At 38.7% G+C, this 16,077-nt stretch overlaps 1 protein-coding gene across 3 annotated transcripts in view; it reads left to right on the plus strand.

Annotated features, from left to right (window-relative positions):
- Plekhh2 (pleckstrin homology, MyTH4 and FERM domain containing H2) overlaps window positions 1-16,077 on the plus strand; it is a 116,091-nt gene that overhangs the window by 24,289 nt on the left and 75,725 nt on the right. For all 3 annotated transcript variants that reach the window (XM_027934557.2, XM_071601233.1, XM_071601232.1), the window contains exon 3: window positions 15,452-15,514. In XM_027934557.2, the coding sequence (XP_027790358.1) occupies window positions 15,452-15,514 (63 nt within the window). The remainder of the gene's footprint in view (window positions 1-15,451; window positions 15,515-16,077) is intronic.

Below are 16,077 nucleotides of genomic sequence, written 5' to 3' on the forward strand. Positions count from 1 at the left end.
ATGTTGTGTCCGCTGAGAACTAAAAAATAAAAAAATAATAATAATAAAATAGGGTTGTGTTTACATTCTTACTATTAAGAATATACACTCGAAAGTAAAAAACCTTTATCCTGGTTAAAAGTCCTTTATCACAAGTGTTTTGCACATATTTTCTCAATTTATGCCTTGACTTTTCATACATTCATTTACAATTTTTAGGAGGTACATTTTATCAATTTTTTCTTTTATGGTTCATGCTTTTAGTATCTTTTCTAAGAAATCTTTACCTAATCCTAAATTACAAAGATTTTCCCCCTTTGCAGAGAAGGATAGACTTTGAAGATGATGTAAGATTTAGTAGAAAGTTCAGTTTTTCGTGAGCCAGGTGCACACCTATAATCCCAGCGGCTCAGGAGGCTGCAGCAAGAGGATCGAGAGGTCAAAGACAGCCCCAGTAAAAGCGAGGCACTAAGCAATTCAGTGAGACCCTGTCTCTAAATAAAATACAAAATAGGGCTGGGGATGTGGTTCAGTGGTTGAGTGCCCCTGAGTTCAATCCCCGGTACCAAAAAAAAAAAAAAAAAACCACTTTATTTTTTTCCCGTGGATATCTGTTACAGTGCCTTTCCCCCTCTTAATTACCTGGGCTTCTGTTTATACGTGTAAACATGGCTGTAGTCAAAGAGATGGACAATAATAAGCACTGATGGAAAAATTGGAGTCCTCATATATTGGTGGTGGGAATGTAAAATGGTGCAGCCACTGTGGAAAACAGTTTGATATTTCCTCCAAAAGTTAAATATAGAGTTGTACTGAGACCCAACCATTCTACTCTTAGATATATATCCAAGAGAATTGAACATATATGTCCGCACAAAACTGTACATGAATGGTCATAGCATCATTATTTGTAATAGCCAGAATTGTCCTAAAGCCTATCAGCTGGTGAATGGATAAACAAAATTATGTACATCCATATTGTAGAATATCATTTAGCACAAAAAAGAAATGAAGCACTGATACATGCTACAAATGAAAGAACTGTGAAAACACTAAGAACTCAGACACAGAAAGTCATATATTATTCATATACAGAATAAGTAATTCCACAGAAACTGAAATAAGGCATCATGTGCCTGAGAACATTAATCTAGAGTAAGTTTCTTCGAGGCATATTTTAGTAAAAACTTCTGTGTTAAAGAGCATTAGAGTATCTAGGCAAAAACAAATCCATGACTTTTACATAAAAAGGGGAATAAAAATTATATTGTTACACTAATAGCTTATTCTCATGCTTTATGCCATGAGAAAATAGAATACATAATTAAGACATCAAGGAAAGAACACTGGGATCCAAGGATTTTATATCCTGCAAAACTGACTTTCAAGTATAAAGAACACAGAAAGCATCTATTAACATGAAAGAACTCAGAAAATATCTTTACCAAGAAATCTCTCTAAGAAGTTTAAAGAATGAGGTTCAGGTAACCAAGATAACTAGAGATTATAGCATACAATGGCTATACATATGATCTGGCAATGAAGATAGAATAAACCAATAACAAAAAAAGGATTAAGGATATGCCTCAGTGGTAGAACACTTAGTGAGCATGAAGGAGACCCTGGTTTCCTCACCAGCATTGAAAAAAAATTTTTGAGATGGGGTCTCACTGTGTTGCCATAAGCTGGCCTTCAATTCAATTCTTGCCTCAGTTTCCTGAGTAACTGGGAATACATATGTGTGCCATTGTGCTAGCTATATTAGATGGTATATTTTAAAGTAGATTTCTGAACTATTCTGTTCTGTTTATCTAGTATGTTTGTTTTATGCAAATGTATTGTCTTGATTACTATTGCTACATAATACATTTTGATATCAGATATTATGTCTTCTAATTTTGTTCTTTAAGTTGTTTTGTCCATTTCTATATAAATTTTGGAGTCTGATTAATTTATGCAAAAACTCTGCTAGGATTTTGACTGGGACTAGGTGGAACCTATAGGTCAAACTGGGGAAAGCTGAAATCTTAATAATATTGAATCTTCTCATTCAAACTCTCCATTTTTCAGGTCTTCTTTGTCGTTTCAGTTTACAAATATTTTACACATTTTGTTAGGTTTACCTCTAAGTATTTTGTGGTTTTGAGGCTGTTGTAAATGGCAGTGTTTTAAATTCCAATTTCAACTGATTGTTGCTTTTATATAGAAATATAACAGACTTTTTATTGACCTTGTATCCTATAACCTTATACACTCATTTATTAATTTTAGTAAAACTAATTTTTTAGATTATTTGGTATTTCTCATGTAGACAATCATGTCATCTTTAAATAACTGTTATTTCTTTTTTTTCAGTCTATGCCTTTTAAATTTTTTCTTGGTTATTATCTGGCCAAAAGTAAAATGTTGAGTGGAAGCGGTAAGAGAACATCATTATGGAAGGAAGCATTCATCTTTTGCCATTAAGTGTGATCTTAGTTATAAGTTTTCATAGATGTCTTTTGTTAAGTTTCAGAAGTTCCTTATATTCTTATTTTGCTGAGATTTTTATTGTGAGTGGATGTTGAATTTTGTCAGATGATTTTTCTCCATTTCCTAAAATTATATTTTATTTGGTCTTTTGACATGTGAATTACATTGGGTTGATTTTTCAAAATTTGAAATAACCTTGCATTCCTAGGATAAACCCCATTTGGTCATGGTATACTATCATTATTGTATATGTTTGGTTTGGATTTGCTGGTATTTTAAGATTTTTGCTTCTATATTCACAAGGATATTGGTCTGATGGTTGGTTTTGGCAATACTGGCTTTAAAAATTTTGTTGGGAAGCATTCCTTCCTTTTATGTTCTGGAAGAATTTTTTGTCGAGTGTATATTCATTACACCATAAATCTTAGGTGGAATTCATTAGTGAAGCCATCTGGTCCTGGAGTTTTTCTGTGTAGGAAGCTTTTTAACTACAATTACAATTTCTTTTATGGATTTTGAACTATTAAGCTAACATTTCCTCTTGAATGAGCTTTGACATTTTATATCTTTAAAAGAGTTTGCTTATTTTACCCAAGTTGTCCAATTATTGTTGTTCATAATATTCTGTTATTATGCCATTAGTTTCTGTGGGGTCTGTATTGATGTCCCCATTTATATTGCTGATATTGATAATTTGTATCTTTCTTTTTTTGCTTTATCATTGTGGATGGAGATTTATCAATTGTATTGGTTTTTTTTTAAATTTTTTATTGTTGGCTGTTCAAAACATTACATAGTTCTTGATATATCATATTTCACACTTTGATTCAAGTGGGTTATGAGCTCCCATTTTTACCCCATATACAGATTGCAGAATTACATCAGTTACACATCCATTGATTTACATATTGCCATACTAGTGTCTGTTGTGTTCTGCTGCCTTTCCTATCCTCTACTATCCCCCCTCCCCTCCCCTCTTCTCTCTCTGCCCCCTCTACTGGCATTCATTTGTCCCCCTTGTATTATTTTTCCCTTTCCCCTCACTTCCTCTTGTATGTACTTTTGTATAACTCTGAGAGTCTCCTTCCATTTCCATGCAATTTCCCTTCTCTCTCCCTTTCCCTCCCACCTCTCATCCCTGTTTAATGTTAATCTTCTTCTCATGCTCTTCGACCCTACTCTGTTCTTAGTTACTCTCCTTATATCAAAGAAGACATTTGGCATTTGTTTTTTAGGGATTGGCTAGCTTCACTTAGCATAATCTGTTCTAATGCCATCCATTTCCCTGTAAATTCTATGATTTTGTCATTTTTTAATGCAGAGTAATACTCCATTGTGTATAAATGCCACATTTTTTTTTGTCCATTCATCTAATGAAGGGCATCTAGGTTGGTTCCACAGTCTTGCTATTGTGAATTGTGCTGCTATGAACATCGATGTAGCAGTGTCCCTGTAGCATGCTCTTTTTAGGTCTTTAGGGAATAGACCCAGAAGGGGAATAGCTGGGTCAAATGGTGGCTCCATTCCCAGCTTTCCAAGAAATCTCCATACTGCTTTCCAAATTGGCTGCACCAATTTGCAGTCCCACCAGCAATGTACAAGTGTACCCTTTTCCCCACATCCTCGCCAGCACTTGTTGTTGTTTGACTTCATAATGGCTGCCAATCTAACTGGAGTGAGATGGTATCTTAGGGTGGTTTTGATTTGCATTTCTCTGACAGCTAGAGATGGTGAGCATTTTTTCATGTACTTGTTGATTGATTGTATGTCCTCCTCTGAGAGGTGTCTGTTCAGGTCCTTGGCCCATTTGTTGATTGGGTTGTTTGTTCTCTTATTGTCTAATTTTTTGAGTTCTTTGTATACTCTGGATATTAGGGCTCTATCTGAAGTGTGAGGAGTAAAGATTTGTTCCCAGGATGTAGGCTCTCTATTTACCTCTCTTATTGTTTCTTTTGCTGAGAAAAAACTTTTTAGTTTGAGTAAGTCCCATTTGTTGATTCTAGTTATTAACTTTTGTGCTATGGGTGTCCTATTGAGGAATTTGGAGCCCGACCCCACAGTATGTAGATCGTAGCCAACTTTTTCTTCTATCAGATGGCGTGTCTCTGATTTGATACCAAGCTCCTTGATCCATTTTGAATTAACTTTTGTGCATGGCGAGAGAAAGGGATTCAGTTTCATTTTGTTGCATATGGATTTCCAGTTTTCCCAGCACCATTTGTTGAAGATGCTATCCTTCCTCCATTGCATGCTTTTAGCCCCTTTATCAAATATAAGGTAGTTGTAGTTTTGTGGATTGGTTTCTGTGTCCTCTATTCTGTACCATTGGTCCACCCGCCTGTTTTGGTACCAGTACCATGCTGTTTTTGTTACTATTGCTCTGTAGTATAGTTTGAAGTCTGGTATCGCTATACCGCCTGATTCACACTTCCTGCTTAGCATTGTTTTTGCTATTCTGGGTCTTTTATTTTTCCATATGAATTTCATGATTGTTTTCTCTATTTCTACAAGAAATGCCGTTGGGATTTTGATTGGCATTGCATTAAACCTATAGAGAACTTTTGGTAATATCGCCATTTTGATGATGTTAGTTCTGCCTATCCATGAACAGGGTATATTTTTCCATCTTCTAAGATCTTCTTCTATTTCTCTCTTTAGGGTTCTGTAGTTTTCATTGTATAAGTCTTTCACCTCTTTTGTTAGGTTGATTCCCAAGTATTTTATTTTTTTTGAAGATATTGTGAATGGAGTGGTTGTCCTCATTTCCATTTCAGAGGATTTGTCGCTGATATACAGGAATGCCTTTGATTTATGTGTGTTGATTTTATATCCTGCCACTTTGCTGAATTCATTTATTAGCTCTAATAGTTTCTTTGTAGACCCTTTTGGGTCTGCTAGGTATAGAATCATGTCATCTGCAAATAGTGATAATTTAAGTTCTTCTTTTCCTATTTTGATGCCTTTAATTTCTTTCGTCTGTCTAATTGCTCTGGCCAGTGTTTCGAGAACTATGTTGAACAGAAGTGGAGAGAGAGGGCATCCCTGTCTTGTTCCAGATTTTAGAGGGAATGCCTTCAGTTTTTCTCCATTCAGAATGATGCTAGCCTGAGGCTTAGCATAGATTGCTTTTACAATATTGAGGTATGTTCCTGTTATCCCTAGTTTTTCTAGAGTTTTGAACATAAAGGGATGCTGTACTTTGTCGAATGCTTTTTCCGCATCTATCAAGATGATCATATGGTTCTTATTTTTAAGTCTATTGATGTGGTGAATAACATTTATTGATTTCCATATATTGAACCAGCCTTGCATCCCAGGGATGAATCCTACTTGATCATGGTGCACAATTTTTTTGATATGTTTTTGTATCCGATTCGCCAGAATTTTATTGAGGATTTTTGCATCTAGGTTCATTAGAGATATTGGTCTGTAGTTTTCTTTCTTTGAAGTGTCTTTGTCTGGTTTAGGTATCAGGGTGATGTTGGCCTCATAGAATGAATTTGGAAGTTCTCCCTCTTTTTCTATTTCCTGAAGTAGCTTGAAAAGTATTGGTATTAGTTCCTCTTTAAAGGTTTTGTAAAACTCTGCTGTATACCCATCCGGTCCTGGGCTTTTCTTAGTTGGTAGTCTTTTGATGGTTTCTTCTATTTCCTCAATTGATATTGGTCTGTTTAGGTTTTCTATATCCTCCTGACTCAATCTGGGCAGATCATATGACTTAAGAAATTTATCGATGCCTTCACTATCTTCAAATTTATTGGAGTATAAGGATTCAAAATAGTTTTTGATTATCTTCTGTATATCTGAGGTGTCTGTTGTGATATTGCCTTTTTCATCCCGTATGCTAGTAATTTGAGTTCTCTCTCTTCTTCTCTTCGCTAGCATGGCTAAGGGTCTGTCGATTTTGTTTATTTTTTCAAAGAACCAACTTTTAGTTTTGTCAATTTTTTCAATTGTTTCTTTTGTTTCGATTTCATTAATTTCTGCTCTGATTTTAATTATTTCTTGCCTTCTACTTCTTTTGCTGTTGTTTTGCTCTTCTTTTTCTAGGATTTTGAGATGAAGTATGAGATCATTTATTTGTTGGTTTTTTCTTTTTTTAAGGAATGAACTCCAAGCAATGAATTTTCCTCTTAGAACTGCTTTCAATGTGTCCCATAGATTCCGATATGTTGTGTCAGTGTTTTCATTAATCTATAAGAATTTTTTAATTTCCTCCTTGATGTCTTCTATAACCCATTGATCATTCAGTAACCTATTGTTCATTCTCCAAGTGATGTATGCTTTTTCCTTCCTTCTTTTATCGTTGATTTTCAGTTTCATTCCATTATGATCAGATAGGATGCATGGTATTATCTCTACTCCTTTATATTGTCTAAGAGTTGCCCTGTGACATAATATATGATCTATTTTTGAGAAGGATCCATGTGCTGCTGAGAAAAAAGTGTAACTGCTTGATGTTGGGTGGTATATTCTATATATGTCAATTAAGTCTAGGTTGTTAATTGTGTTATTGAGTTCTATAGTTTTCTTATTCAACTTTTGTTTGGAAGATCTGTCCAGTGGCGAGAGAGGTGTGTTGAAGTCTCCCATGATTATTGTATGGTGGTCTATTAGACTCTTGAACTTGAGAAGAGTTTGTTTGATGAACATAGCTGCACCATTGTTTGGGGCATATATATTTATGATTGTTATGTCTTGTTGGTGTATGGTTCCCTTAAGCAGTATGTGGTGTCCCTCTTTATCCCTTTTGATTAACTTTGGCTTGAAATCTATTTTATTTGATATGAGTATGGACACTCCTGCTTGTTTCCGAAGTCCATATGAGTGATATGATTTTTCCCAACCTTTCACCTTCAGCCTATGTATGTCTTTTCCTATCAAATGCGTCTCCTGTAGGCAGCATATTGTTGGGTCTTGTTTTGTGATCCATTCTACTAGCCTGTTTCTCTTGATTGGTGAGTTTAAGCCATTAACATTTAGGGTTATTATTGAGATATGGGTTGTTCTTCCAGCCATATTTGTTTATTTCTGTTACTAAACATGGTTTGTTTTCCTCTTTGATTATTTTCCCCCCTTTACTGTCCTACCTCCCACTGTTGGTTTTCATTGTTATTTTCCATTTCCTCTTCCTGTAATGTTTTGCCAAGGATGTTTAGAAGAGATGGTTTTCTAGCTGCAAATTCTTTTAACTTTTGTTTATCATGGAAGGTTTTAATTTCATCTTCCATCCTGAAGCTTAATTTCGCTGGAAACACAATTCTTGGTTGGAACCCATTTTCTTTCAGTGTTTGAAATATGTTATTCCAGGATCTTCTAGCTTTCAGAGTCTGTGTTGAAAGATCAGCTGTTATCCTGATTGGCTTACCCCTAAATGTGATCTGCTTCCTTTCTCTTGTAGCTTTTAAAATTCTCTCCTTATTCTGTATGTTGGGCATCTTCATTATAATGTGTCTAGGTGTGGGTCTCTTATGATTTTGCACATTCGGCGTCCTGTAGGCTTCTAGGATTTGGGATTCTGTCTCATTCTTCAAGTCTGGGAAGTTTTCTCGTATTATTTCATTGAATAGATTGCTCATTCCTTTTGTTTGAAACTCTGTCCCTTCCTGTATCCCAATGACTCTTAAATTTGGTCTCTTGATGTTATCCCATATTTCTTGGATGTTCTGCTCATGGTTTCTTAACAGTCTTGCTGAGCTGTCTATGTTCTTTTCAAGTTGAAATACTTTATCTTCATTGTCTGATGTTCTATCTTCTAAGTGTTCTACTCTGCTGGTAGTATTCTCAATTGAGTTTTTAAGTTGGTTTATTGTTTCCTGCATTTCTAGGATTTCTGTTTGTTTGTTTTTTATAACCTCTATCTCCCTGTATAGTTGATCTTTTGCTTCTTGGATTTGTTTATGTAATTCATTGTTGAAGTGATCTTTCATTGTCTGATTTTGCTGTCTGATGTCTTCCTTGAGACTCCAGATCATCTGAAGCATGTATATCCTGAATTCTTTATCTGACATTCCATCTGCTGCAGCTATTACCTCTTCTAACGTTGAGTTGACCTGCATTGCTTGTGGTCCTTTCTTTCCTTGTCTCTTCATACTGTTCGCGTTCCTTTCTACTTGGTGAAACTGTTGTGCTATTGAATTTTCCCCCTATATATTTATATTGGTCTTGTATAGTTGCAAAGTCTCCCTCGCAGGCGCGGGCGGCGGCTCTGCCCCTCCTCCAATTGGGCAATGTGCCTACCACGCCGGCAGGCCACTGGGCCTGCTCTGCCAGTCGGTAGCAGGTCCGCCTACCTTGCAGGCGCGGGCGGCGGCTCTGTCCCTCTGCGGGCCGCTAGGCTTGTTCTGTCGGTGGTCGCAGTTCTGCCTACTTTGCAGGCGCAGGCAGCGGCACTGCCCCTCTGCAGGCCTCTGGGGCTGTTCTGCCAGTGGGTCGCAGGTCCGCCTACCTTGCAGGCGCGGGGGGAGGGGGCGGCTCTGCCTCTCAGCAGGCCACTGCTCCTCTTCTGCCGGTGGGTCGCAGGCCCGCCTACCTTGCAGGAGTGATTGGAAGCTCTGTCCCGCCGCGGGCCACTGGGCCTTTTCTGTCAGTGGTCACAGTTCCGCCTACCTGGCAGGCGCGGGGGGTGGGGGGCGGCTCTGCCCCTCAGCAGGCCGCTGGGCCTGCTCTGTGGGTGGTCACAGTTCCCTCTACCTTGCCGGCGCAGGGGGAGGGGGCGGCTCTGCCTCTCAGCAGGCCGCTGCTCCTCTTCTGCTGGTGGGTCGCAGGCCCGCCTACCTTGCAGGAGTGATTGGAAGCTCTGTCCCGCCGCGGGCCACTGGGCCTTTTCTGTTGGTGGTCACAGCTCCGCCTACCTGGCAGGCGCGGGGGGTGGGGGGCGGCTCTGCCTCTCAGCAGGCCGGTGCTCCTCTTCTTCCGGTGGGTTGCAGGCCCGCCTACCTTGCAGGAGTGATTGGAAGCTCTGTCCCACCGCGGGCCACTGGGCCTTTTCTGACAGTGGTCACAGTTCCGCCTACCTGGCAGGTGCGGGGGGTGGGGGGCGGCTCTGCCCCTCAGCAGGCCGCTGGGCCTGCTCTGTGGGTGGTCACAGTTCCCTCTACCTTGCCGGCGCAGGGGGAGGGGGCGGCTCTGCCTCTCAGCAGGCCGCTGCTCCTCTTCTGCTGGTGGGTCGCAGGCCCGCCTACCTTGCAGGAGTGATTGGAAGCTCTGTCCCGCCGCGGGCCACTGGGCCTTTTCTGTCGGTGGTCACGGTTCCGCTTACCTGGCAGGCGCGGGGGGTGGGGGGCGGCTCTGCCCCTCAGCCGGGCCGCTGGGCCTGCTCTGTGGGTGGTCACAGTTCCCTCTACCTTGCCGGTGCAGGGGGAGGGGGCGGCTCTGTGTATTGGTTTTTTTTAAACAGCTTTTGGGTTTACCCATTTTTCTCTGTTTTTAATTTTGTTGATTTCTCCTCTAATCTTTCTTAATTCTGTGATTTCTGTTATCTTTAAGGTTTAATTTGCTTTAAGTAGTTCCTTTAGTTTGCTCAGACTCTTGCTTCCCAATGAATGCCCTTGCTTTTCACCCCTGCAGCCAATCTCACAAAGGTCACTATGACCTCCTAATTATCAATGACATCATCCCAGTTGTCATTTAGTTAGCTGCTTCTTCAGTATTTGAGTCTTTTTTCTATGTACATTCATTTGTATCCTAATTCTACAAGGTGTTTGAGAATCTGCTTCTTAATTTTCTATTTACTCTGCGTGAGCAGAACTAACTTTTCTTGGGGGGGTGGGGTGGGGTACTGGGGACTGAGCCACATCCCCAGCCCTATTTTGTATTTTATTTAGAGACAGGGTCTCACTGAGTTGCTTAGCTTTGAACTCAGGATCCTCCTGCCTCGGCTCAGCCTCCTGAGCCACTGGAGCCACCATGCCCAGCCATAATAATAATTATAACTGTTGTTGTTGTTATTATTATTATTGGTGCTGGGGATTGAATCCAGGGCCTTAGTGCATGGAAAGCAAACACTCTACTGAGCTCTATCCCCAGCCCCTTAGAATTATTTTTGATTGAGAATTGGCTACTGTTTCCAGTGCAGATTTCTAACACCTTTGTCTTTTTCTTCTTTCCTCAATTCCATAAAGTTCCTCATCATGTATAAACTGCTTTACCCACAATCCTATCACCCAAAGGTAGGCAAGTCATTAGTATATATCATCCCATAAAAACAGACACATATACCCTTTTCCAACAAGAATGTGATTAAAACATTAATTACTGCTTTGTAAACTTTCCCCTAGATATCATCTACATATATCATCATTCTAAATATAATTTACATTTGTCTTTGAATATGTCATATATTTTCATATGTGTGTAAAGGTATGCATATATATATTTATAATTGCTGGAGAGACTTTCAAACATATAGCAATAAGAATATTAATATATAAACCCCCATGTATGTTACTGTCAGCTGTAATGCTTATCAACTCAGGAACTATACTGTTTCTACTCTACACTGATCCACTTCAACCCTCTGCTATATTATATTGAAGTGAAGCCTATATATAACCTTTCTTACATTTATGTACATTTGTAATGATTGTAAGGTATCTGAGGATGTGCCATTATTTATATACTTAGAAAGTCCTTTTTTAAAGATACTTCTAATTTTTCTACTTCCTCCTTTTTAATTTTTAAATATTTTATTATTTACTTACTTTTGGCAGACCTGGGAATTAAACCCAGAGCCCTATTATCCCTGAGCTATGTTCCAACCCTGTTGTTGCCCAGGTCCCATGCTTGCGACAATGGATTCAGGGTCGCTCCGCGTGAATTGGACTGGCAACAAAAGACCACACAAACGCAAAATACCTTTTTCTGGGGTCAGGGACGGCTCTGTGGCCTCAAGGGTCAGCTCCCGCTGGAGGCTGCAGGAGGAGCATGGGAGGCAAGAGGCAAGAGAACGAGCGCACCCCGAACCGGTATTTATTAGGGGAAGACTTTGGGTAGAATATTCCACCCAAATAAGGCAAGGTATTGTGTTTCAACAAACAGCGGGGTGTAACCCCCTTCCACTGGGTGACGCCCAGTCCCGAGCTGCATTTCCTTGCCCAGGGAAGGAAAGGCCCGCTTACTTCGCACTGCCTTGGATGCCAGTTCCACACCCCCATTACTCAAGGTTAAGGGGGCGTGCTCAGCCCCTGTTCTGGGTGGTCCCTACACCTAGTGGCTTTTATTTTTATTATTCAAATTATGACACTATAAATGCCACCACCACATTTTTAACTAATGAGGTATCTTTAACTTTCTTACATCACTTTTATGTGATTTCTTATTTTTATTCTTACAACATTATTTAAGGTAGTAAGAATATATTATATTATTCCCCATTTCATATACAAGAACTTTAGAACCCAGTGGCAAACTATTGGCAAACAGTAGAGTAAGAACTAAAACCTAAATTTTTAAAATCTTGTTTGTTCATTTTAAACTAAGCCATCCAAACTTAAATTATTTATAAAAGTAACACATATATATGGTAGAATAAGCTGTTTTAAAACACTCTATATAAATATTGACTACCTATTAAGTATCAGACACTGTGCCAGATGCTTTCCTGTTTATTCTTCATATAAATACTGTAAAATAAGTGTCTAATTTTACATACAAGGGATGGAGACTCAAAGAAGTTAAATGGCTTTCTTATCATTATACCACTAATAAATCTGGGTTCTTGCCCCTAAGTTTATTGCTCTTTCCATTTTCTCCTATATTATTATTTCAAGGACTATGCCCTTTTTCTTAAAAAAGCAAAAGTGACTTTTTGAACCTGTGCTTTTAGCCAATTCCTTGTATTCAAAGATATACACATAATTTTCATGCCCAGCAACGGATTTATTTGTAACCTTGTATAACCAAGGTTCTGTGAATTGCTGTTGTGTGTGTATATAGTAAATGCTTTTTAATAATAGAAAAAAATCTGTAAAGTTATTTTTTTTAATTTTTTAGTTGTTGATAGACCCTTATTTATATGTGGTGATGAGAATTGAACCCAACGCCTCACACATGCCAGGCAAGTATGCTACCGCTGACCCACAGACTCAGCCCCTTGGTAATGTTTTTGATACCTTTTAGAATTTTATTGACTGGAACGTGCAAAGTATGGTGTCCCAATGGATTTAAAGGGTATTCCACATGAATTATTTCTAGCAACTTAAAATGAAGTTAGGAAATTTTACAAATTAGGCAGTCAGTGCTACAGAAGCAGAAATATTTGGCAGTGATAAAAATAATACTATGGGCTGGGGTTGTGGCTCAGTGGTAGAGCACTTGCCTAGCATGTGTGAGGCACTGGGTTCAATTCTCAGCACCATATATAAATAAATAAGGGCTGGGGATGTAGCTTAGCTGGTAGAGTGCTTGCCTTGCACGAACAGGCCCTGGGTTCAATCTCCAGGAACACACACACACACACACACACAAAATTAATAAAATAAAGGTCCATCAACAATTTTAATATTTTAAAAATACTGTTCTTCACATAGGCATGGTATTTTACAGATAACAGAGAGCTTTGTCATTTCATCAATACTTTATAATATATTGAGTACCTACTATGTAGAAAGATCTGTTTTAGGTGTATAATAACAGTGAAGCAAACAGATTTCGGCCCTTCCTGCTATCACTAGAAACTAAATACTTAAAAAAAAATCAGACAAGATATTTTCATAGTTCTTTTAAGAAACTATTCATTTTTTCCCCACTAGCAAAGTTTGACAAAATTTTATTAGCAAATATTTGTGGATTTTTTTTTTCTGTTTCTCCTGGAAACCCCAACAATATACAAAAATCAGTTAAGGATCCAGAAGTACAAAAATTCCTCTGAAAATAGAATGTAGTTATAGGGTAGAGGTGACAAGTATCAGCATATTGCCAGTAGTGGAAGAATGTGGTCTTGGCATTTGTCTGCTGGTAGGTTTTTGATTTAAAGGATATCCTGAGAACATCCAAGAAACATAATACTTGTCCAAATGTTTCTATACAGTATCTAATAAGTCAGCAAAATGCTTTTAAGCAACAATCCTTGCCCATTAGACATTTGATGTATTTTTTTTAAAAAAGATAAGTTCCAGAGAATGTATTTGGGAAATATCTATTTACATATCCAAATATTTAAAAACTTCTTCCAGAATTTAGATCCCTGTAATAAACTGCCTTTTAAAAAGTGCTGACATGTGGACAGTTAAATTGCCATATATGGTGACAATGGATGTTCTTCATTTGTATTACCAAGAAAAATATTAGGTGAATGACACATGTAACCTTTTTCTAATGGGCAAATGAATAAAATGGAAAAGAAACAGATTGTTAATGTTACTAGTATATTTTATTTAATAAAACATATCCAAAATGTAATTTCAACAAGGAGTTAATATAAAAACTTACTCATTTTTATTTCTTTGTACTGTTTCCCAGTAATACATTATTATTACTGGAGATTGAACACAGGGGCACTCAGCAACTAAGCCACATACCAGCCCTATTTTGTGTTTTATTTAGAGACAGGGTCTCACTGAGTTGCTGAGGCTGGTTTTGAACTGCCATCCTCCTACCTCAGCCTCCTGAGCCCTTGGGATTACAGGCGTGCACGACCGCACCCGGCTGTTTCCCAGTAAGACATTATTGAATGATGTGTGTATAATATACTCACACCACACCTTAATTAGGACTAGCCACATTTTGAGTGCCCTTGGACAGTACAGTTCTATTACTTGCCAGCCCTCGGTCATTTTGTGAACCACTTGGAAGGCAAGAAAACCAGCCTATCATTGAAATGATGTCCCAGTGCTCCGAGGCGGTACACGCCATACATCATTACTTCCATCTTTTCGGGAGTCAGTTCATTAGTACGGTCCAAAAACTCATCTACGGATTCCCCAAGGATGATACAGAAAAAACGAATGCTCTCACTGAGCTTCAGGCGCGTCACTTCTGAAATGTTTACTACATCTTTTGTCAGGTGGGCCAAGATGGTGGTGCTCGTGGTGTTGAGTTTGACCTCGATGTCGAACGTGGCCTTGGTGAAACACAATTATTAAAGCCCAGGAAGTGCTCCCAATCCACCCGTCTCAGCAGCAAACACCATTTTCCCGGCGTTGACCCAGCGCCCGGGTCGCGGCCGCCTTGGGTCCGGTCCCGACGGCCCCCGCGGCGCGCAGCTGTCGGCCGCCTGAGGTTGGGCCCCTCTAGCTGCGGGAGGCCGCTTCTCGGTGGTGTGGGAGCTGGCCGGGTCTGACAGCGCGGTCCGCGGGGGGTGGGTCCCAACAGTGGAGGGAGGCGTGGCTGGAGCTCAGCTCCCGGCCAGCAAGAAGAGTAGAAATGAGCGCGTGCTTGCCACCGACGGCTCTGAAGTTGGCCAGACTTCAACATCGAGAACAAAGAATTTGAAATTGAGTTCTGCTTTTGTATTCAACCCTTGGCACGCATCCCTTATATGTTAATTAGATTGGGTCCTTTATAAGGCTTTAAAAATTTTACTTATAATATTCATTTTAGTGTGTGTTTAATCAAAGAGTCTCTTTACTGTTTCCATCAATTTATAAGAATGAAAACTCCCCAGAGCCTTGACTCACACATATCACCTATGGAATTTATGAGAATACATCCTTTTCCCTGATATTACTGCAACTTTTTGGTCAAAACGTCAAATATGACATTTGAAGTCTTTATTTTCTCTTATACTTATTGTTCTTAATATTGTATATTAAGACAATATTGACAATGAAGAGTCTATTGGTCTCTATCTAGTCTTATTGATGTACACTCCTATGGCATATTTACATTGTATCAAAACTCTTGGCATTTTGTTTGATCAATTTTTAACTATGTAAAGAACCTTGCATGTATTAATTGTATGCGACTTATGTATCCAGTGAACCACTTTATATGTTCTTTACAAAATTGATAACATTGAAACATGAATTTTTATATTTCATTTTTTCCTCTTACTTTACAGATGCAACAGCTCGAAAGACAAGTTATTGATGCTGAACGGCAAGCAGAGAAAGCTTTTCAACAGGTAGAGTATTATTTTAGTTAAATTTTTTTCCTGCCTCTCCCCATATAAAGGTTGCTTTGAAATTTGTCAGTCCTCTGCATTCTATCATTTTTACTTCTTGAGCTTGATCCATAAGAGAAAGTGGAAAAATCTAACCCTGTTTTGTCCACTAACAAAGTTTCAAGAGGAGAAAAGTTCTTGATTAGAAATTTTTTATCTCCTGAGAGCATCAAATGTGACTTTTATGGTAATCCTAACCATAGGTAAGTGATATATAAAAATATGTTTGTAACAATTTTATTCATAGTAATGAAGAGTTGTAAATCTCATGAATGCCTTATTATAGAGGAATGAATAAGTGAACTTTATCAACACCATGAGATAATCAAATAATCATTAAAAATAATGTTACCCTGTAGTATGCTTTTTTTAAGTCCTTTGGTATAGACCGAGGAGAGGGATTGCTGGGTCAAATGGTGGTTCCATTCCCAATTTTCTAAGAAATCTCCATACTGCTTTCCATATTGGCTGCACCAATTTGTAGTCCCACCAGCTGTGTATGAGTGTACCTTTTCCCCCACATC

Source organism: Marmota flaviventris, chromosome 14 (genome assembly GCF_047511675.1).
Source record: "Marmota flaviventris isolate mMarFla1 chromosome 14, mMarFla1.hap1, whole genome shotgun sequence".
Taxonomy (NCBI): Eukaryota; Metazoa; Chordata; class Mammalia; order Rodentia; family Sciuridae; genus Marmota; species Marmota flaviventris.